This window comes from Nycticebus coucang, chromosome 22 (genome assembly GCF_027406575.1).
Source record: "Nycticebus coucang isolate mNycCou1 chromosome 22, mNycCou1.pri, whole genome shotgun sequence".
In the NCBI taxonomy this organism is placed as follows: domain Eukaryota; kingdom Metazoa; phylum Chordata; class Mammalia; order Primates; family Lorisidae; genus Nycticebus; species Nycticebus coucang.
Genome location: NC_069801.1, coordinates 26,166,139 through 26,192,036, shown reverse-complemented (window position 1 = coordinate 26,192,036; position 25,898 = coordinate 26,166,139). Strand labels below are relative to the sequence as shown.

General features: G+C 44.0%; 1 protein-coding gene and 1 pseudogene across 2 annotated transcripts; one reads left to right on the top strand and one right to left on the bottom strand.

Moving 5' to 3' along the window:
- The first annotated feature begins 78 nt into the window (after positions 1–78).
- Positions 79–23,661, top strand: ZBTB8OS (zinc finger and BTB domain containing 8 opposite strand). Of its 2 annotated transcripts, XM_053577329.1 has the most exons (7): positions 81–565; positions 13,478–13,502; positions 14,372–14,493; positions 14,712–14,794; positions 15,918–15,970; positions 19,784–19,820; positions 23,545–23,661. In XM_053577329.1, exons 1-7 carry the CDS (start codon positions 469–471, stop codon positions 23,629–23,631), a joined length of 504 nt encoding a protein of 167 aa, XP_053433304.1. In that variant the 5' UTR covers positions 81–468; the 3' UTR covers positions 23,632–23,661. The 2 variants fall into 2 exon arrangements, with proteins under 2 accessions (XP_053433303.1, XP_053433304.1); XM_053577328.1 differs by lacking the exon at positions 23,545–23,661 and having other exon boundaries at positions 79–565; positions 19,784–22,967.
- On the bottom strand, positions 3,911–5,386 carry LOC128575563 (ribosome biogenesis protein NSA2 homolog; annotated as a pseudogene).
- Positions 23,662–25,898: the final 2,237 nt, after the last annotated feature.

Sequence of the window (25,898 nt, the reverse complement as noted above, 5' to 3'; positions counted from 1 at the left end):
CCCACACATCCCGGAGCCGACTTCCACGGATTGCGCGCGCGGGGGTTGATGGGACTGCGCCCTCCAGAGTCACGGGAGAGAGGCTTGGCCGGCCCCCCTTCTCGGCAGCCATTTTCTTAAAAGCTGTTAAACTTACTATCTTTTTAGAGTACACCTGCGTTCAGGTATAATTATCAACTCTTTTACTTACAGGTGTTTAAGGTGCCCTTCGACTTGTTTCTTTAGTATTTAGAGAGAACGAGTGACGAAACAAGGGCACGCAATGTGATTTTTGGCCTTTCAAACGTCATCCAAGAGGCAGGGCCTAAAATGAAAACTGCAGATGCCGAACTGCGTCCGCGAACTCCAGAATGGCGTCCTGGTTCTTTAAGGGTGCATGCCAAGGGGCGGAGCCTGGAGCAGAAGTTGTAAAGCACTGCCGAAGTCCGGCAGATAAAGGGCGGAAGTAGGGTGTCCAGTCCCGCAGACATGGCGCAGGAAGAGGAAGATGTTAGGGACTACAATTTGACTGAAGAGCAGAAGGCTATCAAGGCCAAGTATCCGCCAGTCAACAGGAAATACGAATGTGAGTAGGTGGCTTCTGTCTTCAGGTGCTGCAGGCACGCAGCATTCTCTTAACTGTTCCACAGATGTTATGAGGGGAAAAACCACCTGGTTTGATAGTTGGGAAACCTGGACCTCCCCTCCCCCACTTACAGTCTCTTGGGCGTCTTTCACATGTGCCTAATCACAGTTATTTTTGTGAATTAACTGTTTTCAAACGTTTGCGGGGTTGCCACACCCGCCTTATGTCCCCATGGGTGGTGAGATGGTTATAGGGTGTGGCAATGTTAAAGGACTCGAAAAACTAAGTAGAGATTACTAAATTGATGTTTTACTTTAATCGGATGTTAGTTTAATAAATGCCTGCTTTTTTGGAGGAGGGGAGTGTCAAATGATTCTTTCATGAAACATTTTCTTTTTATAGTTTGGGATTCATTGAGGGTGCAAAGAATTAGGTTACACTGATTGTATTTATTATATACAGTTCCTCTTATGATTGTGTCCTGCCCCCAAGGGGTGTGACACACCATGACCCTGCAACCCCACTTCCTCCTCCCCTCTCCCAGCCCCCTCATTCCCCTACTACCCTCCCCTCCGCCTTGTATTAGGTCATCTGCTGCCTTCATATTAGAATTGAGTACGTTGGAGTCTTGCTTGTCCGTTCTTGAGATGCTTTCCTAAGAAGAATGCATTCCACCTCAATCCGGGTTAATACAAAAGATACAAAGTCTCCATCTATTTTTTTTTTTTTTTTTAGAGACGGAATCTCACTTTATTACCTGCAACCTCCAACTCCTGGGTCCAGGTGATTCTCTTGCCTCCGCCTCCTGAGCAGCTGAGACTACAGGCGCCCGCCACAAGGCCCGGACATTTTTTGTTGCAGTTTGGCCGGGGGTGGGTTCGAACCCACCACCCTTGGTAATATGGGGCCGGCGCCCCACTCACTGAGCCACATGCGCCACCCAAGTCTCCATCTATTTTAATGGTTGAATAGTATTCCATGGTATAAATATTCCACAGTTTGTTAATCCATTACTGGGTTGGTGGGCATTTATATTGAAACATTTTCCTCCTTATACTTTTAAACTAGCTGGCATTCCACAGTACCACTGTTGATGTCAGGAGGGTGGGGGGGGCCATCAACATTGCAGTTGGGGGGGGGGCGCCTGTGGCTCAGTGAGCAGGGTGCCGGCCCCATATACCGAGGGTGGCGGGTTCAAACCCAGCCCCAGCCAAACTGCAACAAAAAAAATAGCCGGGCGTTGTGGCGGACGCCTGTAGTCCCAGCTACTCGGGAGGCTGAGGCAGGAGAATGGCCTAAGCCCAGGAGTTGGAGGTTGCTGTGAGCTGTGTGATGCCATGGCACTCTACTGAGGCCAATAAAGTGAAACTCTGTCTCTACAAAAAAAAAAAACAAAAACATTGCAGTCCATGGAGTGGGCTGTCCCCAGGATCTCTTTAATGGTTCCAGAGAGTTCTCTGGCTAAAGTTCCGTGTGGCTTCTGTGTGAGAATCTCATCAAAAGTGATATTTCTATTGTGTTTAATGGTTTTGTTTCTTTTTTTTCTTAGAGACAGAGTCTCACGAGTGCTGTGGCGTCACAGCTCACAGCAACCTCCAGCTCTTGGGCTTAGGTGATTCTCTTGCCTCAGCCTACTGAGTAGCTGGGACTACAGGCGCCTGCCACAGTGCCCAGCTATCTTTTTGTTGCAGTTTGGGCGAGTCTGGGTTCAAACCCACCACCCTCGGTATATGGGGCTGGAGCCCTACTCACTGAGCCACAGGCACCACCCTATTTTTCTGTTTATTTCTGTCTCTCAGTGGTTCCTTTTTTTTGTTTTTTTAAGACAGAGTCTCACTATGTTGCCCTTAGTAGAGTGCGGTGGGGTCACAGCTCACAGCACCTCAAACTCTTGGGCTTAAGTGATTCTCTTGCCTCAGCTTCCTCAGTAGCTGGGACTACAGCTGCCTGTTACACCACCAGCTATTTTTTGTTGCAGTTGTCATTGTTGTTTAGCAGGCCCTGTGAGTTCGAACCCACCTGCCTCAGTGTGTGGGGCCGGTGCTGCAACCTCTGTGCTAAGGGTGCCAAGCCTCTCTTGATGGTTCCTTGAGGGCTCTGATGATGAAGGAAGAGGCAGGAGTGCCATTTCAATCTGGGCCTGTCTGTTCTGGCTAGTGACTTTCGTTGTAATCTTCAGACCCTTCCAGTCACCGGTTGCCTTGGCAATGTCGTCACTAACGTTTGTGGAAAGACAAACCCATGATTCCACCTTGGGGGCCAGGGCAGATGTGGTACTGACTTCCGCTACCGGTGCACCTCAGGTACACGACTTTGATCTCTTTGGGGTCAAATTTAGGTGGCATCTGGTGTCAGATGAACCCAGGTTCTGGACTAACAAAGTTGCATCTTGGCCTCCTTTAAGCTGAAAGCCCAAAGGAAAAAAGGCCTGTTTTTGCCATCTATTAGTTTAGTGGCTTTAGGCAAATCACATGGCCTATCTTTGCATCTCGGATCCTTTTTCTGAGGAATATATAATAATGTATATTAAATGATAAGCTGTCATTCCTGAAGGTGGCCATGTTTTGGGGAAGCTAATCTGGCTCTGTTTCTCTGCTTAAAATCTTTTATTAGGCTGGGCATGGTGGCTCATGCCTGTATTCACTCCGGGAGGCCGAGGTGGGTGGATTGCCTAAGCTAACCCTTTCTGAGACCAGCCTGAGCAAGAGTAAGACCCCATCTCTAAAAATAGCTAGGTGTTGTTGTATAGGCCTGTAGTCCTAGCTACTAGGGAGGCTGGGGCAAGAGAATCGCTTGAGCCCAAGAGTTTGAGGTTGCTATGAGGTATGATGGCATGGCACTCTACCAAGAGCAACAGAGTGAGACTGTACCTTTAAAAAAAAAAAATCTTTTATTAATTTTCCATTGTCCTCAGTATGAAGTCCAAGTGTTTAGCATTCTAGATTCTGTGCTTTCCAAACCCAGCATATCTCCCTACCATACATCTTTCTCCCACTTAAAAACAATTTTAATATAGTATTTTTGTTTATGCATTTATTTATCTTATTTTTCTTTTATATATATATATATATATATTTTTTTTTTTTTTCCATATAGACAGAGTCTTACTTTATTGCCCTCAGTAGAGTGCCGTGGCATCACACAGCTCACAGCAATCTCCAACTCTTGGGCTTAGGTGATTCTCTTGCCTCAGCCTCCCTAGTAGCTGGGACCACAGGCGCCCGCCACAATGCCTGATTATTTTTTGCTGCAGTTTGGGGCTGAGTTCAAACTCGCCACTCTCGGTATATGGGGCCAGCGCCCTGATCACTGAGCCACAGGCGCCGCCCTATTTTCTTTTTCTTTTTTTTTTTGTACAATTTAATAAATAGTTCTTTTAATGACTGCAGACATGTAAGGCTGTTTGGTAGCATTCAGAAACATCACAGTAATGCTGGTTTTCTCAATTGTCGTGTAATCTTCAACAAGAAGTTACTTGTGTGAAATGGTTATCAAACCAGTAAGACTGCATTTATGCATCCATCATTTTCAGGATTGTTGGTAACCTGGGCATATTTCCCCCAAATAACTTTGCCCCCTTGTGTCACAAGGCCCAGCTCACTCACATTGACCTCAATGACAGTCCCTTTGGTAATAACACCCAAAGTTGTATATGACGGGGATGAAGGATTCTTCTTTACACCAAATATTGGCAGGCAAAGGGTGGCTTTCAGTTCAGGATGTGTTACATGGGCCTTCTTGAAACGCAAGCCCATTGGCCTGATGAATGTTTCATATTTAGGTGGTTTTCTCGCAAAGCCATCTCCCAACAAAGTAGACTTTAGTAACCATCCTCTTCCAAGCCTTCTTCATTCTCTTTCCTGTTCGAATAACTTTTTTTTTTTTGTAGAGACAGAGTCTCACTGTACCACCCTCGGTAGAGTGCCGTGGCGTCACACGGCTCACAGCAACCTCTAACTCTTGGGCTTATGCAATTCTCTTGCCTCAGCCTCCCAAGTAGCTGGGACTACAGGTGCCCACCACAATGCCCAGCTATTTTTTTTGTTGTTGCAGTTTGGCCGGGGCTGGGTTTGAACCCGCCACCCTCCGCATATGGGGCCGGCGCCCTACTCACTGAGCCACAGGCACCGCCCTCCTGTTCGAATAACTTTTAATACTCTGTTTCTCCCTGGGCACAAACTTTGGGCAGAGGGACTTCCCATTTTCCCACTTTTCTCTTTTCGTTTTTTGTTTAATCATATTGGAGAGTACTTTGGCTCGGGACTGTCCCTCTCTGTCCAACAGATAGGCAGATACTGCTCCCTGTGGAGTCTTTCCATCATTCTTTTATTTGGTGTTTCTCTTCATGCATCTTGATAGTCTTTTTCATTGGTATTTTCTCAGCATGGCGCTGTTTATGGTAGAGCTTAGCCTTCAGACCAATCATCTTCTTTGCCTTTGACCTATCATGAGCCTCTCAACTGTCTTTTTTTCTCTTTTTCTCATGGTAATCCAAGCGATATGCATAGCGTTTACGGTGTAATTCAATATATTCATTTTGTGGCATGATGTGCTGCCCAGTGTAGCCCCTGGGGTACGAAAACCCTGTCAATCTTAGGGACTCACAGATACACGAGCCGACTCCACACAGGACCGCCACGACAGGAAAAGCAATTTACTTCGATGAAAGTTTCAGAGGCAAGCCCTCTTTTCTATAAATAAAATGATTCCCTCAAAAAGAATTCTGATGGGGTGGCGCCTATGCTCACTGGGTAGGGCACTGGCCAAACTGCAACAAAAAAATGGCGGGCGTTGTGGCGGGCGCTGGTAGTCCCAGATGCTCAGGAGGCTATTTTCTTTTTCTTTCTTTTCTTTTCTTTCCTTTTTTCTTTTTTTTGAGACAGAGCCTCAAGCTGTCACCCTGGGTAGGGTGCTGTGGCATCACAGCTCACAGCAACCTCCAACTCCTAGGCTCAAGCGATTCTCCTGCCTCCACCTCCCAAGTAGCTGGGACTATAGGCGCCCACCACAACGCCCGGCTGTTTTTTGGTTGCAGCTGTCATTGTTGTTTGGCGGGCCCAGGCTGGATTCGATCCCACCAGCTCAGGCATATGTGGCTGGCACCTTAGCTGCTTGAGGCACAGGCGCTGAGCCTTTATTTTTCTTTTTTGAGAGAGAATCTCAGTTTGTCGCCCTTGGTAAAGTGCCTCAGCTTCCTCAGTAGCTGAGACTACAGGCACCTGCCACAATGGCTAGTTTTTGTTGTTGTTGTTGAAGTTGTCCTTGTTGTTTAGCAGGCCCAGACTGGGTTTGAACTCGCCCCCCTGTATGAATGTGGCCGGCGCCATAACCACTGTGCTACGGGCGCCTAGCCGGATGTTAATGTTCTTAACCCTTTTTTTATTTTGGATTATTGGTCTTTTTTGCTACACAGAAAGTAGTTTTTGGTAGTGAAATTTATTAGCCTTTTTTTTTTTTTTTTTTTTTTGAGACAGATTCTCTTTCCATCATCCTCGGTAGAGTGCTGTGGCATACACGGCTCACAGCAACCTCCAACTCCTGGGCTTAGGCGATTCTCTTGCCTCAGCTTCCCAAGTAGCTGGGACTACAGGAGCCTGCCACAACGCTTGGCTATTTTTTTTTTCTTTTCTTTTCTTTTTTTTGTTGTTGTTGTTATTGCAATTTGGCCGGGGCCGGGTTAGAACCCACCACCCTCGGTATATGGGGCCGGTGCCCTACCCACTGAGCCACAGGCACCACCCTAGCCTTTTTTTTGTCTTCTGAGATGCCATACTTAGGAAGGTCTTACCCATTCTGAGATTATGAAATAGTTCTTGGCTGCTAAGCACAGTGGCTCACACCCATAATCCCAGCACTTTTGGGAGGCAAGGTGGAGGCAGGAAGATCACTTGAGGTCAGGAGTTGGTGACCGACCTGAGTAACATAGTGAAACTCCATCTCCAAAAGATAAAAAGAAAAAAGGCTCAGCACCTGTAGCTTAATGGCTAGGGTGCTGGCCCCAGACACGGGATTGGCAGGTTTGAACCCAGCCTGGGCCTGCTAAACAACAGTGACAGCTATAACAAAAAAATAGACAGGTGTTGTGGCGGGCGCCTGTAGTCCCAGCTACTTGGGACGCCGAGGTAAGAGAATTGCTTAAGCCAGAAGGTTAAGGTTGCTGTGAGCTGTGCCGCTACAGCACTCTACCGAGGGCAACAAAGTGAGAGTGTCTCAAAAAAAGAAAATAGAAAACAGGGTTGCTAGTAACCAATGGGTGACAAAGTGAGACACTCTCAAAAAAAATACACTTAAAAAAAGTGAAATTAGGGCGGCTTCTGTGGCTCAGTAGGTAGGGTGCCGGCCCCAGCCCCAGCCAAATTGCAACAAAAAAATAGCCGGGTGTTGTGGCAGGCGCCTGTAGTCCCAGCTACTTGGGAGGCTGAGGCAAAAGAATCGCCTAAACCCAGGAGTTGGAGGTTGCTGTGAGCTGTGATGCCATGGCACTCTACCAAGGGTGATAAAGTGAAACTCTGTCTCTAAAAAAAAAAAAAAAAAAGGGAAATTAAAAAAAAATAATTAGGGCGGTGCCTGTAGCTCAATGGAGTAGGGCACTGGCCCCATATGCCGGAGGTGGTGGTTCAAACTCAGCCCCAGCCAAAAACTGCAAAAAAAAAAAAATGTTAAAAGTAAAAAGAAAAAAATAAGTGAAGGAGAAGACCAAAATCAATAAATATTAAACAGAGGAATCCATGAATCAGAAAATTAACCTCAAAAAAAAAATAATTAACATGTCATGGTATGTGCCTGTGTCTTAAAAAAAAAAAAAAATTGTCTGGGTGTGGTGGCTCAGGCCTACTAGCACTCTGGGAGTCCAAGGCAGTGGATTGCTTGAGCTCAGGTGTTTGAGACCAGCTCGAGTTAAGAGTGAGACCCCACTTTCACTAAAAATAGAAAAATTAGCCAGGTGTGGGGGCACATGCCTGAAGTTTCAGCTACTCTCAACCATATGGGGAGGCTTATCTCTTGTGCGCAGGAGTTTGAAGTTGCTGAGAGCTATGATGGCGCTACAGCCTGGGACAACAGAGTGAGACTGTCTCAAAAAAATAGCCCCCCCACCAATGTTTATTCTATGTATTAGTGAGAAAGGAGAAATAAATCTTATACTTCTTAGTGATCCTGAGAAAGCAGCAGGCAGCTCCAGAAGAACTCCTCTAAAGATAAGAACAAACTTTACACTGAGCTAAAATAACCTTGGAAAAAACTATGTAACAGATAACAGCACCCTGTCTTGAGAAATATAATCATTAACTCCTTGTACCCTTTGTTGTAACTGTAATTATGCAGCTGATACTGAGTTGAAGAAAAAAAGTATAAAATAGGTTGGACAGACTGTTCCCCGGAACTCAGCATTTTATGCCTTGGGGCACCTGAGTTCTTTCTGGCAATTAAAGGTTCCTTCCTCTGTATTGCTGGTTTAAGTGTCTGTTTTAATTCTCACCGTTTTCCTGCAACATTAGAAAATAAAGCTTTTATCGAAGTCTAATGTATATGAGGAAGAGTGCACACAAGTGAATTTCCAGAAACTGAATATCTGTGTAACATATAGTAGTAGTTCTCAAAGGGTATTCTGTGGACCCGGGGTTCTCCAGACCCTTTCAGAGAGTCTGTGATATCAAAACTATTTTCATAATAATACTGAGTTTTTTTTTTTTTTTTTTTTCACTGTCAATATTTGCACTTACGGGGCGATGCCTGTGGCTCAGTGGGTAGGGAGCCGGCCCCACATACTGAGGGTGGCCGGTTTGAACCCGGCCAAACTGCAACAAAAAAATAGCTGGGTGTTCTGGTGGGTGCCTGTAGTCCCAGCTACTTGGGAGGCTGAGGCAAGAGAATTGCCTAAGCCGGGGAGTTGGAGGTTGCTGTGAGCTGTGACACCAAGGTACTCTACTGAGGGCAATAAAGTGAGACTAAAACCAAAAAAAAAAAAAAAAATTTGCACTTATGGTGAAAGAGTAATGGTAGGTAAAACTTCTGGCCCACTACCACAAATTGAGGCAGCAGTACCAAATTATATTGGTGGTCACTGTATTTTTTACCACCATGTACTTAAAATTAAAAAAAGAAAAAGTCAATCCTAGCACTCTGGGAGGCCGAGGTGGGTGGATTACTCGCGCTCAGTAGTTCGAGACCAGCCTGACCAAGAGTGAGACTCTGTTTGTGCAAAAAATTGAAAAAACTAGCCGGGTGTTGTGGCAGGCACCTGTAATCCCAGGTACTTTGGAGGCTGAGGCAAGAGTATTGCTTGTGTCCAAGAGTTTGAGGTTGCTGTGAGCTATTACACCACCACACTCTACCCAGGGTGACAAAGTGAGACTCTGTCTAAAAAAAAGAAAGAAAGAAGAAAAGGAAGAGTAATTTCAGTTAAGCTTGTCATTGATGAATCAGTAAGAATATTAATTTTGTCAAATCTTAACTTGTGAATGCTGTGAGTACATGCCTTTTTAATATTCTGTGTAACAAAATGGGAAATATGTATAAAGTGTTCTGCTTGTCAAAGTATCAATTACAGAAGAAAAAGAACTTGTGTAAGTCATTTCGTGAGCTGCACTATTCTATCTACAATTAGTTGAAGAGGTGTTAAAAATGCTCTTTTCTTTTCCTCCTGTGCATCTGTGAGCCTAGGAGTTTGAGGTTGAAATGAGCTACGATGACACCTCTGTATTCTGGCCAGGGTGAGAGAGCCAGGTAACAAGAGGGAGAGTCTGTCTCAGAAAGAAAGTGCGAGAGCAGGAAGACAGAGAGAAAAGAAAGAAGAAAGAAAATTAGAAAATCATTTCCATCAACTTAGAGGGTTCCCTTTTGTTCCTTTTCAGTCCTCCACCTCCTTACCTTGAGGCAGACAATGTTGTGTTTTCAATCACCATACCTTAATTTTGCCTGTTTTAAAGTTTCATAAAACTGGAACCATACATTATAGATTCTTTTATGTCTGGCTTCACACATGTGAAAGGTAAACTACAGTTTACTATTTGTTCTAGCTGACACCTGATATAGGCCCCTGACCTCTCTTTCTTACTACTCAAAAGTGCTTAAAATTGTGATTATGCATCTCTTACTACTCAGAAGTGTCTTTCTCAAGGACCCAGAGAGCCATTCCTTTGAAATGTAATCATCAGGAAGGATGGGGCCTCTGGTTCTCAGTCTCTGTGGGAATACACAGTCATAACTTGGGTAACTGTCTGCCAGATGTTAGTCAAGGCCATGAATACAAGTGTTTTTCAGTAATAACTGACAACGGGGCAAAGAGCTAGGCTCCATTTTGATTTGGAGATGCCTGGGCATTTTAAAGGGAGCATGGGAGAGGGGAGAGAGCGTGAGCTTAGAGTCAGAGAGGTGAAAAAGTACAAAGGGCTGGTCAGTGTAGATGTGACAAGGCTAGTGTGTTGTGTCTGCTGACAGTTATCCAAGTTAGGGTTCTGTCTTCCCACAGAGACTGAGAGACAGAGGCCCCATCCTTCCTGATGATCACATTCCAAAGGCATGTCTTTCAGGTCCTTGAGAAAGACACTTCTGAGTTGTAAGAGACACGTATTCACAATTCTAAGCCCTTTTTAGTGCATGCTGTAAGAAAGATAGGTCAGTCAGGGTCAGCTGGAACAAGCAGTAATAAGTCCTCCTCCTCCTGACCATGCTGCACTTTCTCTGGCTGGTGTTTTAATGGAAGGGGAGGGTCATTATAGGCTTATGCTGCTAGAAGCCATGCTAGATTTTGGTCCAGGGTGGGTGGTGGTGTGTACTTTTTTCTTCTTTTTTTTTTGACATAGAGTCTCACTTTATTGTCCTTGGTAGAGTGCTGTGGTGTCATAGCTCACAGCAACCTCAAACTCCTGGGCTCAAGTGATTCTCTTGCCTCAGCTTCCCAAGTAGTTGGGACAATGGGCACCCACCACAATGCCTGACTATTTTTAGAGATGGGGTCTCTTGCTCAGGCTGATCTCAAACCTGTGAGCTCAGGCAGTCCACCTGCCTTGGCCTCCTAGAGTGCTAGGATTACAGGCGTGAGCCACTGTACCGGGCCCAGGGCAGGTGGTTTTGATCCAGTTGTTACATACTGAGAGTTATGCAGTTCTCATCCAACTTTTTTTTTTTTTTTTTTGAGACAGAGTCTGACTATGTTGCCCTCAGTAGAATGCTGTGGTGTCACAGCTCACAGCAACCTCAAACTCTTGGGCTTAGGTGATTCTCTTGCCTCAGCCTCCCAAGTAGCTGGGACTATAGACGCCTGCCACAATGCCCAGCTATTTTTTGTTGCAGTTTGGCATGGGCCGGTTCAAACCCGCCACCCTCCGTATATGAGGCCAGCGCCCTACTCACTGAGCCACAGGCGCTGCCCTTAGTTCATGCTTTTGTACTGCTGAGTAGCATTCCATAATATGATTGTATCTCGGTGTGAGAAAGGGGTCCTCAAACCCTTAGTGTAATAAGCATGACCATTTTAGGTAGCCATTTAGAGGAACTGGGCTAAGAAGTTGAATGAATAAGCCAAAGGTCAAAGTGCAAAACAATGGTTAAAGCCCTGTTGTCTCTGAATATTGTAGGATAGTTGTTCCTGGAATGTAGAATGTGGACTTTCCACCCTGGCTAGTCCTTTTGAAAGGTTGATAAATTTCCAGCCAAGGTAGAGCTCACGCCTGTAATCCTAGCACTCTGGGAGGCCGAGGCAAGTGGATTGCCTGAACTCACAGGTTTGAGACCAGCATGAGCCAGAACTGAGACCCCCGTCTCAAAAGAAAAGCTGGCCGTTGTAGCTGGAGGCTGAAACAAAAGAATCACTGAAGCCCAAGAGTTTGAGGTTGCTGTGAGCTGTGACGCCACTGCGCTTGATCAAGGGTGACAAAGTGAGACTCTGTCTCAAAAAAAAAAGTTAACTTTTCTTCCTTTTCCAGCAGTTGACCCTGGTACCTCTTACAAGGCCTCCAGCAGGTGACCTTTGATCTCCGTGTGTGGCCCTCCCTTCTACCTCATGCTACAGTGAGCCATATCCCCAAATTGCTTTAAAAGAGGCTCCTGGCCAGGAGGTGGGTGGATTGTTTGAGCTGAGGAGTTCAAGGCCAATCTGAGCAACAGTGAGACCCCCAATCTCATTAAAAAAAAACAGTTGGGAGTTATGGCAAAGTGAGACTCTGGCTTAAAAAAATAAAAGAGAGTCTTACCCTAACTCAGTGCTGCTGCCATTTTCCATGTTTGGTGGCCCATCTGCTGGCAGATGTTTTTTTTTTTTTTTTGAGACAGAGTCTTACTGTGTCATCCTCGGTAGAGTGCTGTGGCATTACAGCTTACACCAACCTCAAACTCTTGGCCTTAAGCGATTCTCTTGCCTCAGCCTCCCAAGTAGTTGGGGCTATAGGCGCCCACCACAGCACCTAGCTAGTTTTTGGTTGTAGTTGTCATTATTGTTTGACAGGCCTGGGCTGGGTTCAAACCTGCCAGCTCTGGTATACGTGGCTGGCACCTTAGCTGCTGAGCTACAGGCCCTGAACCAGGCTGGCAGATGGTCTTTCTCTTTTTTTTTTAGACAGAGCCTCAAACTGTCACCCTCTGTAGAGTGCGTAGCATCAGAGCTCACAGCAACCTCCAACTTCTGGGCTCAAGCTATTCTCTTGCCTCAGCCTCCCAAGTAGCTGGGACTATAGGCGCCCGCCACAACGCCCAGCTATTTTTTGGTTGTAGTTGTCATTGTTGTTTGGTGGGCCTGGGCTGGATTTGAACCAGCCAGCTCAGGTGTATGTGGCTGGTGCCTTAGCCACTTGAGCCACAGGCACCAAGCCCTGGCAGATGCTCTTAATAAATCTCTACTGTTAATTCAACTTGCCCTGGTTCTCTGTGGTATCTTTCCACCACCTGTCAACATCTAACACTCAGTATATCTGTTCTCTCACTGATGGACACTGAATTTTTAATTTTTGGAAATAAAATTGTGAACATTCTTATGTCTTTTTTGTGAACATATGTTTTATTTCTCTAAGGTTAATACCTGTCTTTTGCTTTAATACATGTATGTGATCTCTGTTGGTCGTGAGCCCCTTAGTGTCTAAAACTTAATTCTCAGTAATATTTCTTAGTGAATTAGAGATGAATTTGAACCTTGAATACACTGCAAAGTTCACTAAACTGGGCATCAGAAAACCTCATTTCCTGGCTGGGCTGTAACCTTAGCACTCTGGGAGACTGAGGCAGGAGGAGCCCTTGAAGTCCGGAGTTAAAGGCCAGCTTGAGGCTCAGCGCCTGTAGTACAGTGGTTATGGCACCAGCCACATACACCAAAGTTGGCAGGTTCGAACCTGGCCCAGGCCAGCTAAACAACAATGACAACTGCAACAAAAAATTGCCGGGCGTTGTGGCAGACACCTATAGCCCCAGCTACTTGGGAGGCTAAGGCAGGAGGATCCCTTGAACCCAGGAGTTTGAGGTTGCTGTGAGGCTAGGCTCTTCCCATGGTACTCTAGTCTAAGGCAACAGAGTAAGACTCTGTTTTTAAAGAATAGGAAGGAAAAGAAAAGAAAGCCTCAGTTCTAGTTCCAACCCTGCCTCTAATCTATAGGGTAATCCTAAACAAGTCACATAGTCTGTCTGGATTACAGATTTCTTCTTGTAAGTGAAGGAATTATACAAAATGATTTCTTAAGAATTCCTTCTAAGCCTAATCTATGATTCTGAGTGGGAAGAATTGATAGGAGTCATGATGCAGGTGAAGAATGGATTCTGAAAATGTTAGGATAGTAGATCCAACCGAGGGTGCTATAGTAGTCATTACTTTCTGGTGCTCCAGAATAATAAACTAATAATTAACATAATAATAAACTAAAGTTATTTTCTTGTGATTTCAGAGTCAAGTTTAGTGACTTATAAGTTGTTTTTCTCTCTCTCCCTCAGATTTGGATCATACAGCGGATGTCCAGTGAGTATAGCTAGTTTGTTCATTTGAAACTGTGTCTTTAAAAGGTTAAACTGAATGTTTTAATCTTGGTGTCCCCGATTTTAATTTTTCTCTTCTCATTTTGGTTCCTTCATAACATGAAAATGACTGTTTAAAAGAACCCAGTTTCAGTCCCATTAAGTTTATTGAGGCATTGATTTAGTTGTATATTTATCATATTGATTTTTATTTTTTTAAATTTATTTATTTGTGGGCTTGGCACCTGTAGCTCACTGGTTAGGGCGCTGGCCACATATGCCAAGGCAGGTGCATTCAAACCCGGCCCCGGCCTGCTGGACAACAAGGACAACTGCAACAAAAAAATAGCCATGTGTTGAGTTGGGTGCCTGTAGTCCCAGCTACTTGGGAGGCTGAGGCAAGAGAATCAATCGCTTAAGCCCAAGAGTTTGAGGTTGCTGTGAGCTGTGACGGCCACTGCACTCTACCAAGGGTGACATAGTGAGACTCTATCTCCAAAAAAAATTTATTTGTAGAGATGAAGTCTTGTTCTGTTACCCAGACTGGAGTGCAGTGGCATGATCATAGCTTACTGTAACTCCTGAGCTCAAGCAGTCTTGCCTTAGCCTCCTTAGTAGCTAGGACTACAGGCTTGTGCCACCACGCCTGGCTCTTTCTTTTTTTTTCTTTATTGGAGACAGGATCTCACTGTATTGCCCAGGGTGGTATCAATCTCCTGGCCTCATTTAGTCCTCCCACATCAGCCTCAATATGCTGGGATTCAAGGCATGAACCACTATATCCAGACTCATAGTGATTTTATTTTGACTTTGCTGTCAAGCTTTTTTCCTGTAATGGATTATGTTACACATAGAATGAATATGTTTCCTTAGGTTACATGCATGGGGAGATACCCTGGAAGAAGCATTTGAGCAATGTGCAATGGCCATGTTTGGTTACATGACAGATACTGGGACTGTGGAGCCCCTCCAGACAGTAGAAGTAGAAACCCAAGGTAACAGATTTGTTCACAAGAAAGACATTGTTATATGAATGTGCAGTATTCTACATAATCTCACTATATTTTCACAGTAAAAACAACAGTTGATCATGAGCTTGTTCTTTCTGTTTCAGCTAGCCTAAGAAATCCATTATTCTTCTAAATTCAGTTAAGTTTGTAGAGGTCAGAATTATTAAACATCATACTGTTATGGCTTTTTTGATCCTGTGTAGGAGATGATTTACAGTCTCTTCTGTTTCACTTTTTGGATGAATGGCTTTATAAGTTCAGTGCTGATGAATTCTTCATACCCCGGGTAAGCAAGGGCTTTTCTTTTATACTGAGCAAACAGTTTCACCCTTTAAAATATAACAAGTGATAATGCAAAAACCAATCCATACAGCTATGTAAGATGATACTTATTTGTAGAAATTATAATCTCCACAGGCACTTCCTGGTTAATCTGAGCTTAACTACATATATGCATTTTGCATTTAGCTCTCTGATCACGTATGTGTTACTAACCAGGATTGTGTAATTAGACTGCTCCTGCAGTCTTCCTCCACACTTTTTGTTTCCCAAATTTGAGCTATATTTGTGTCCATTTACGTTCCTTTTGTCCATTTGAACTGTAGCAGCTCTGACATGTGGGCCTAAGTTAAACAATTGTTTCTTTTAGTTTGCCTTAACTTGAAAAAAGGAAAAAGAAAATGGAGATTGTGTGCTGCTGTCAACCTGTACAAGGGAATACCTTCCCAGGTCATTGTTAACTAACATATATGACCCTCCCTGTTTCTGTAACTCCTCCATTTCTTCCCTTCCCAGCTCCATTGCACATGCTCTACCAACAGAGTCTCTCATCTTACAGAGTTCAGGTGCCTACAGTATTATACAGAATAGGCTGAAGTGATTGAAATCTTATATCCCTCTATCATAACTTTCGGAGACATTCTTTTGACTCCTGGGTTGTTTTTTTTTTTTATTGAGACAGAATCTCACTTTGTCACCCTTGGTAGAGTACTGTGGTGTCATAGCTCATATCATCCTTAAACTCTTGGGCTCAAGCGATTCTCTTGCCTTATCCTCCCAAGTAGCTGGGTCTACAGGTGCCCACCACAATGCCTGGCTATTTTTTTGTTTAGCAGGCCCGGGCCGGATGTAAACCCATCAGCCTCCGAGTATGTGGCTAGCGCCCTAACCACTGAGCTATTGGCGCCCAGACTGACTCGTGTTTTTAGATTGTACATTTTTTAAAAATACCTCCTTCAGTATGCAAGAAAAAACATTTCCTTGAAATACATCTAGTTTTATCCTGATTTAATGAGCCATTTAATTTTCTTTGTGTTGAGAAGCTATTATTTTCTAGGAAAGGTATTGATTTAGGAGATGGCTTGCGATGAACATTTTTTTCTTAATAAAATAATTTTTTTCCTCTTTAGGAAGTGAAAGTGCTTAATATTGATCAAAGAAATTTCAGATTACGGTCAATTGGGTAAGTTTTGAAACTTATTTTAAGTACCCCATGAAAGATGTTAAAGTTATATTCTTCATTGAATATAAGTGGCTGAGAACTCAAGCCAAAATGTAAATTACAGGATTACTAAACTCAATCTGCAAAGCCCTATTTTGACTTTGCTCTCAAATCCCTACTTTGCAGATTGGGTTTAGCAAGACACCTAGAGTAGTAGGAATGAGGGGTCACCTGAGCTTTGAAGGACTGGAAAGTTGTCAGAATAAAGTAGATTCTGGTGGTGAAGCCTGATTCCCAATTTGCTGAGTTTTAGGAATATATATAACATATATTTATATACATATTATGTATTTAAAATCTCAAAGTATAATTGCTAAGTGGCACAGAATTTAATAAAGCCCAGCTTGGCAGATGAAAAACACTGACACATCCTTTCTCATATATCCTTACTTTTTAGACCTGTTTAAACTGGTTCCTTCTTTTTTGTCTTTACACTTGATCTTAGCCAAAAGGCTGAGAAGCGATTTTTTTTTTTTTTTTTTTAAATCTGAGGATACAAACAACTAGGTTATGAGGTTTGTGTTTGTTAGATACCGTTCCTCTGGTAGTTGTATCCATTAAGTGGGAGCACATCAATCCCCCTCACTTCCCCCTCCCTTGTTCCCCTTCCCTCCACCTTGAATTGAATTGAGATTTTATCTTATATGGGGGTGTATTAGGTCATCTCCTCACTCCGTTGTCCTGGGTAGAGTGCCATGGCATCATCATAATTCACAGCAACCTCAAACTCTTGGGCTCAAGCGATCCTCTTGCCTCAGTTTTTCTATTTTTAGTAGAGATGGGGGTCTTGCTCTTGCTCAGGCTGGTCTCGAACTCCTGACATCAAGCAGTCTACCTGCCTCAGCCTCCCAAGGTGCTAGGATTATAGTAAACCAATTCCTTCTATTACACTTGATCTTAGCCAAAATATTCTTTCTGTTAGTTCCTTCTATTAACAAATTTTATATATATACATATATATATATATTTTTCTTACAGAGTTTGCAAACACTTGATTAGATCATTCTGATTGGACTTGTTTCCCAGATTTCTTCAGTATCTTTTAAGTTATTTCTATATATAGGTTATCTTTTCCATTTTATTTTATTTTACTTTTTTTTTTAAATTAAGAGATAGGTTCTTGTGGGTGGCATCTGGCTCGGGGAGTAGGGCGCCGGCCCCATATACTGAGGGTGGTGGGTTCAAACCCGGCCCTGGCCAAACTGCAACAAAAAATAGCTGGGTGTTGTGGTGGGTGCCAGTGGTCCCAGCTACTTAGGAGGCTGAGATCAGAAAATCCCCTAAGCCCAAGAGCTGGAGGTTGCTGTGAGCTGTGATGCTACGGCACTCTACCAAGGGCGACAAAGTGAGACTCTTTTTTTTTTTTTTTTTTTAATTAATTTAGAGACAGAGATAGGGTCTTGCTATGTTACCCAGGCTACAGTGCAGTGGCTATTCACAGGCTTGATAAGTGATCCTCCTGCCTTAGCCTCCAAGTAGGTAGGACTACAGGCATGCACTCCTGTGCCTGGCCCCATTTTATGTTGAATTTCATTAGTTTCTCTTTGTAACGTGAGTCTCTTATTATCTCTCCCCCCACCTTTTTTTTTTTTGTAGAGACAGAGTCTCACTGTACTGCCCTTGGTAGAGTGCCGTGGCGTCACACGGCTCACAGCAACCTCTAACTCTAGGGCTTACACAATTCTCTTGCCTCAGCCTCCCGAGCAGCTGGAACTACAGGCGCCCGCCACAATGCCCAGCTACTTTTTTGTTGCCGTTTGGCCGGGGCTGGGTTTGAACCCACCACCCTCGGCATATGGGGCTGGCGCCCTACTCGCTGAGCCACAGGTGCTGCCCTCCCCACCTTTTTTTTAAGGTTAAGGAAACACACACAAATCAGCCAATAAGTGATTGAACATAATTTTAAAACTTTGTTCTTTGTACTACGCTGTTGTGATCTTTAGCCACATCAATATCAAAAGGAGAGAGGAGACTTGCCCAGGTTCTAGCAGTCTTCTTTATACAAATCATGGGCATTTTTGGAAAAGTTATAAAATGTAAATCAAGTTTAGATCATGTTTATTGAGAATCTAGCCTGGCACACTGAATTGGGGTACTTTCATTGTGAGGAGCTGTCAACCTTGAGAGCAGCCAATGGCTGTTGAATACAAGTCCCCCAATAGCTATATCTCCTGATATGAAAATGAAACTTAGAGTGGCAGCACCTGTAGCTCAGTTGGCAAGGGCACCGGCCACATACACCTAGGGTGGCAGGTTCAAACCTGGCCTGGGTCAGGTGACAACTGCAACCAAAAAATAGCTGGATGTTGTGGTGGGTGCTTGTAGTCCCAGCTACTTGGGAGGCTGAGGCAGGAGAATCACTTAAGCCCAAAAGTTTGAGGTTGCTGTGAGCTGTGATGCTACAGCACTCTACCCAGGGCGACAGCTTGAGACTCTGTTTAAAAAAAAAAAGAAAAGAAACTTAGAGCTCCCCTATCCCTTCCAGCTCTTTTGGCTTTCTGGTATCTTTTTTTTTTTTTTTATTAAATCATAACTGTATACAATGATATGATTATGGGGCATCATACACTCACTTCATAAACCATTTGACACATTTTTATCACAGTGGTTAACATAGCCTTTCCGGCGTTATCTCAGTTACTGTGCCAAAACATTTACATGCTACATTTACCAAGTTTCGCAAATACCCCTGTAATATGCACCACAGGTGTGATCCCACCGATTCCCCTCCCTCTACCCACCCCCCCCTTTCCCACTTCCCCCTATTGTTAAGTTGTAGCTGGGTTATAGCTTTCATGTGAGAGTCCCAAATTAGTTTCATAGTAGGGCTGTGTACATTGGGTATTTTTTCTTCCATTCTTGGGATACTTTACTAAGAAGAATATGTTCCAGCTCCATCCATGTAAACATGAAAGAGGTAAAGTCTCCATCTTCCTTTAAGGCTGCATAGTATTCCATGGTATACATATACCACAATTTATTAATCCATTCATGGATCGATGGGCACTTGGGCTTTTTCCATGACTTAGCTATTATGACTTGGGCTGCAATAAACATTCTGGTACAAATATCTTTGTTATGTTGTGATTTTTGGTCTTCTGGGTATATGCCCAGCAGAGGAATTACAGGATTGAATGGCAGATCTATTTTTAGATCTCTGAGTGTTCTCCATATATCTTTCCAAAAGGAATGTATTAATTTGCATTCCCACCAGCAGTGCAGAAGTGTTCCCTTTTCTCCGCATCCACGCCAACATCTCTGGTCTTGAGATTTTGTGATATAGGCTAGTCTCATTGGAGTTAGATGATATCTCAAAGTAGTTTTGATTTGCATTTCTCTGATGATTAAAGATGATGAGCATTTTTTCATATGTCTGAAGGCCGGGTGCCTGTCTTCTTCAGAGAAGTTTCTCTTCAAATCCCTTGCCCAGCCTGCGATGGGATCCCTTGTTTTTTTCTTGCTGATGCGTTTGAGTTCTCTGTGGATTCTGGTTATTAAACCTTTGTCAGAGATATACCCTGCAAATATCTTCTCCCATTCTGAGGGCTGTCTGCTTGCTCTGCTTACTGTGTTCTTAGCTGTGCAGAAGCTTTTTAGTTTGATCAAGTCCCAGTAGTGTATTTTTGAAGCTGCTTCAATTGCCCGGGGGGTTCTCCTCATGAAATACTCACCCAGACGGCTTTCTGGTATCTTAACCACATTTCTAAGGCTTATGTAAAAATACATAGAGAACAAGTGTTAAATCTTAATCATGTTTTAATTTTCCTTCTCAAGGTGGGGAGAAGAATTTTCATTGTCTAAGCACCCTCAGGTATGTCTTAAATTTCAGCCATTGAAAACGTTACTTAGTTACACTACAGTTCACATATGTGACAATAAACTTCAACCAGTTCTAATAATTGGTGTAAGGTGTTAGTTTCTCAATCTTCTCTGTCTATCTGGATATATTATGTTAAAACAATGATTTTGACAGGCGCAGTGGCTCACACCTGTAATCCCAACACTTCCGAGACTGGGGCAGGTGGATTGCCTGAGCTCACGAGTTTGAGACAACCTGAACAAGAGTGAGACCTTTGTCTAAAAAAATATCTGGGCATTATGGCAGGCGCCTGTAGTCCCAGCTACTTGGGAGGCTGAACCAAGAGGATCCCTTGAACCTGTGAGTTTGAGGTTGCTGTGAGCTAAGACACCATAGCACTCTACCAACAGCGACAAATTGAGACTTCTTATCTCCAAAAAAAAGAAGAAAAGGACCTCACACATATGATTTGGTGGATCAGGAGTCAGCATTGGGTTCAGGGTCAGGTTTGCTCAGATTGCTGTGGAAGTGAAAGTTCCTTTGCCTTTTTGAGTTTTGGTTTCTTCTTCCATAATGAAGATGTTGGATTAGATATTTGCTAAAATACCTTCTATCTTCTGTGTTTTTTTTTTTTTTTAAGGTAAGCATGAAACAAAGTTTATTGAGAAAGAAAAGATAAGTTTACCGAGCCGGATACATTTGCCATAGTCATCAAATGGGCCCCCATTGTTGTGACAAAGAAAAGGCAAAGAGGCCTCTTCCGTGTTTTTCTAAATTCTGGCAAAAATTCAATGTTTGGGGCGGTGCCCTTGGCTCAGTGAGTAGGGCACTGGCCCCATATATCGAGGGTGGCAGGTTCAAACCCGGCCCGGGCCAAACTGCAACAGAAAAATAGCTGGGCGTTGTGGCAGGCGCCTGTAGTACCAGCTGCTTGGGAGGCTGAGGCAAGAGAATCGCCTAAGCCCAGGAGTTGGAGGTTGCTGTGAGCTGTGTGATGCCACGGCACTCTACCAAGGGCCATAAAGTGAGACTCTGTCTCTCAAAAAAAAAAAAAAAATTCAATGTTTGCCAACTTGTAAGGACTTAACTCTTTTTCTTAGTTTGTTTCTTTCTTTATTTTTTTTGAGTGAGAGAGCCTCACTTTCTTGCCCTCATAGCTATAGCAATTTCAAACTCCTGGCCTCAAGTGATTGTCTTGCCTCAGCCTGCCAAGTAGCTGGGACTACAGGCGCCTGCCACAATGCAGCTGTTTTTAGAGACGGGACCACTCCCTGGCTCAGGCAGTCCGCCCACCTCAGCCTCCCATAGTGCTAGGATTACAGGCATGAGCCGCCACACCCAGCCAATTTTAGGCACTTTAGATAGACATGTAACAGGACAAATGAGATCTTTGTACTTAACTGAGGTTAAAATTTAGTAGAAGGCCAGACAAACGTGTAAAGAAATAAATAATACAATTTTAGGGTTAGATGATGGAGGGGGAAAGGTGGTCAGAAAAGGCATATTTGGCTTGGCACTCGTAGCTCAAGCGGCTTACCGGAGCTGGCAGGTTGGAATCCAGCCTGGGCCAGGGAGAAGAAACAGGTATAAAGGCCTGAAGTGAAGTAGGTTATGTTGAAGGAACTGCAAACTGAAGTTAAGACAGAAGGGAGAATAGTAGGAAACAAAGTTGTGCAGATAGGACCACAGCCTCTCTAGTAAATGTTGGTAGTGGGGTGTGGGAGATAGTGCTGAACTGGAGAAATGGGCTTTCCATAGGATAGGGACAGGCCATTCATTGTAACTGGAGGAGAGGCTCATAGTAGATTTGATGGTGGAAAGATGAGTCCATTTCTATTGATTTTAATTTCCTTCAGGAAACACAGTTGGCTGAGAGTGAGAATGAGGGAGGGATGCTAGAGAAGAAGATGTGAAATAATTTTCTCAGAGAGTGAGAAGTAGAATTTAGAGGTAAATGCAGGATTATGGTCACTGCTGAATGCCTGTTTAGATCTGTGGATATACATTTAAGTTGATACCAATTTGTATAGTATTAAATTTGATTTAGGTTGTGCTTTTGCTGGGTGATTATGGTAGAAAGGAAAAAGCAAAGGTGCCGCCACTCAATCTTTCTGTGAAATCTTCAGATTTCTTTTGTGCTGTGGAGCTAGCAAATGCCATTCACCCATTGCCTGATAACATTTTGTGGTGTACAGAATTATTGTAGGTTCTTTTTAGAGCTGGAAGGAACTTAGGAGAACATCTAATCCTGTGGTTTTAAACTAGGGCAGGGTCGGATAAAGTATCATGTATCAGAATTGTGTGGAGAGCTTTTGACCTGGGAAACTATATCTCACTCTTCAGCTGGACTTGGAAAGGAAAGAATCCCAAGAGGTGCAGCTGAGGAGAATGGGTTGAGGGCCTAGGTCATTATAAGGAAGTGGTTTGGGGCTTGAGAAGGAGCCCTGAGCCATACAGTAGAATAACTTGTGTTCATTGATTCTTCCAGTTACGTAAATGAAAAATCTGATGATCAGGCAGGTCAGATAATTTATTTTTTTTTGTAGAGACAGAGTGTCACTGTACCGCCCTCGGGTAGAGTGCCGTGGCGTCACACGGCTCACAGCAACCTCTAACTCTTGGGCTTACGCGATTCTCTTGCCTCAGCCTCCCGAGCAGCTGGGACTACAGGCGCCTGCCACAACGCCCGGCTATTTTTTTTTTGTTGTTGTTGTTGCAGTTTGGCCGGGGCTGGGTTTGAACCCGCCACCCTCTGCATATGGGGCCAGCGCCCTACTCACTGAGCCACAGGCGCCACCCCAGATAATTTCTAGGTAGAAAAAAAGCCACGATTAAGAATTCCAACTTCTGGCTCGGCGCCTGTGGCTCAAGCGGCTAAGGAGCCAGCCACATACACCTGAGCTGGCGAGTTTGAATCTAGCCTGGGCCCATCAAACAACAAGGATGGCTGCAACCAAAAAATAGCCAGGCGTTGTGGCAGGTGCCTGTAGTCCCAGCTACTTGGGAGGCAGAGGCAGGAGAATCGCTTGAGCCCAGGAGTTGGAGGTTGCTGTGAGCTGTGATGTCACTGCACTCTACCCAGGGTGACAGCTTGAGGCTCTGTCTCAAAAAAAAAGAATTCCACGGGCGGCGCCTGTGGCTCAGACGGTAGGGCGCCGGCCCCATATACCAAGGGTGGCAGGTTCAAACCCGGCCCCGGCCAAACTGCAACCAAAAAATAGCCGGGCGTTGTGGCAGGTGCCTGTAGTCCTAGCTACTTGGGAGGCTGAGGCAAGAGAATCGCTTAAGCCCAGGTGTTCGAGGTTGCTGTGAGCTGTGTGATGCCACGGCACTTTACCCAGGGCCATAAAGTGAGACTCTGTCTCTACAAAAAAAAAAAAAAAAAAAAGAATTCCAACTTCTGGGTGGCGCCTGTGACTCAAGGAGTAGGGTGCTGGCCCTATATACTGGAGGTGGCAGGTTCAAAACCTGGCCCTGGCCAAAAACTGCAAAAAAGAAAAAAAAAAAAAAAGAATTCCAACTTCTAACTCCACTGTGTACATATTACCTCACATTTCTGTTGGATCAGTGCATAGTACTGTATTAATTTGATAACTGTTTCATGTGAGTTTTGAGTTTTTCGGAATAATAAGTATGTTTTAAAATTTTGATTGTCAGCCAGTTGTTGCCAGAGTTAATGATTCTGATTTCAATGTCTTTTTTTTCCTATTTGCTTTTTCTCTATCCCCAACATTAGGGAACAGAAGTCAAAGCAATAACATATTCAGCAATGCAGGTCTATAATGAAGAGAAGCCAGAAGTTTTTGTGATCATTGACATTTAAGACACAAGAAAAGAAAAGGCCTCCTTTGAATTGTTTTTTTCTTTTCCTTTTGAGAAGATACTATATTTTAAATGCTGTATTTTCTTTTGATATATGGAAATTTGCAGAACAGAAATTTTTAACTTCAAGTGTGACTTTCAGAAATGGAAAATTAGGTCACAGCCTTGGTCTGTGTTCCCCAAACATTCAAACTTTAAAGAATTCTTTAGTTCACGAGAGGAGCAGTTACAGTCCTTCATTTGCTTCATGCTCTTCCAGAGGAATGCTAGCCCTCCAGTTTGGTTCTAGAATGGACTATTGATGTAAGCAGCAACCTGGGACTGAACCCAGTTATGAAAAAGAATAATTTGAGAAAATATATTCCTACATCTACAATTTTGCTTGTCTTCCAAGTCGGTAAAGACATACATTATCTTTGTGTATGTTAAGGGAGGTCATGGTTTATTTTTTTTTTTATTTTTTTATTTTTTTGTAGAGACAGAGTCTCACTTTATGGCCCTCGGTAGAGTGCCGTGGCCTCACACAGCTCACTGCAACCTCCAACTCCTGGGCTTAAGCGATTCTCTTGCCTCAGCCTCCCGAGTAGCTGGGACTACAGGCGCCCGCCACAACGCCCGGCTATTTTTTGGTTGCAGTTTGGCCGGGGCTGGGTTTGAACCCGCCACCCTCGGTATATGGGGCCGGCGTCCTACCGACTGAGCCACAGGCGCCGCCCGAGGTCATGGTTTAGATTGCTGTAAGACAGAGCCATCCTATATTCCAGTTGGTTTTCTTAGAAGAAATAATCAGAACACTTTCCTGGAAAAGAGTTTTGATTTTCCCTTTCACTCTTTTACTTTTTTTTTAAGCACTGAATATGATACTCCTGTTTTTGAAGATGATAAATACATCTTCAAAAAGATGGCTCACGGAGTGAGCCACCGTACCCAATAATGTATTTTAAAGAACTCTGCTAGTTGAGAAAGTATTTGTTACAGTAACAGTTTTTGGTTTAGGCTAATAGGTCTAAATCTCACCATCATGGTCTGTTCACCTACTCAAGTCTGACAGATGTTGTCATGGTATGGTAGTGTATAACATTAAGGCAGCTACTCTTCAAGAAAGTAACAATAGTGGTATAATCTTTTATCACTGGTGCCTCTCTAAGAAGGTTAAGTGTTTGTGTGTCCCCACAGCTGCTCTTGCCATTTCTCTTTGCACTTGGGCTTTGGAAGAGAATATTCAAAGAGAAGTTCATACCTTCCTCAATGTGGGGGAAGTGCCATCATGAGCTATAGCACTGGCTTACCCCTGCCACTCCATCTAACCTTCAGAGGGCTTACGGATTCCAGATTCTGCCCCATAAAAAGCCCTGAATTATCTCAACAGTACTAACTGCCACAGAGAGACCATGAGATGAAGAATTTAGTTTCCTCACCTCAGAAACCAGGAAAGTAGAAAAGATATCCTTCAAAGTCTCCTCCCAGAGGCAGCGCCATAGCTCAGTGGGTAGGGCGTCTGCCATATACACTGAGGCTAGCAAGTTCGAACCCCGCCTGCGCCAGCTAAACAATGAAAATTGCAACAACAAAAAAAGAGGGCGGCGCCTGTGGCTCAGTGGATAGGGCACTGGCCTCACATTCCAGGGGTGGCAAGTTCAGACCCGGCCCCGGCCAGCTAAAAAAACAGCAAAAACAACAAAAAAAGCCAGGTGTTGTGGCGGGTGCTTGTAGTCCCAGCTACTCAGGAGGCTGAGGCAAGAGAATCACGTAAGCCCAAGAGTTGAAGGTTGCTGTGAGCTGTGACGACATAGCACTCTACCCAGGGCAACAGCTTGAGACTCAGTCTCAACAACGAAAAACGTCTCCCAGACTTGGCACCTGTGGCTCAAGCGGCTAAGGATCCAAGCTACATAACACCTGAGCTGGAGGGTTTGAATCCAGCCCGGGGCCCGCCAAACAACAATGACGGCTGCAACCAAAAAAATAGGTGGGTGTTGTGGCAGGTGCCTATAGTCCCAGCTACTTGGGAGGCGGAGGCAGGAGAATTGCTCTAGCCCAGGAGTTGGAGGTTGCTGTGAGCTATGATGCTACAGCACTCTACCCGGGGTGACAGCTTGAGGCTCTTGTCTCAAAAAAAAAAAAAAAAAATTCTCCCAGAGCAAACATTGTCAGAATCTACTGATTGTAGGACTTTAGGTTATTTCTCATCAAGTACGCTATGAATGTTTTTGTTAAATTATCTATAAAATAAATAATGCTTTATATTCTGGACATGCAAGAAAAGTA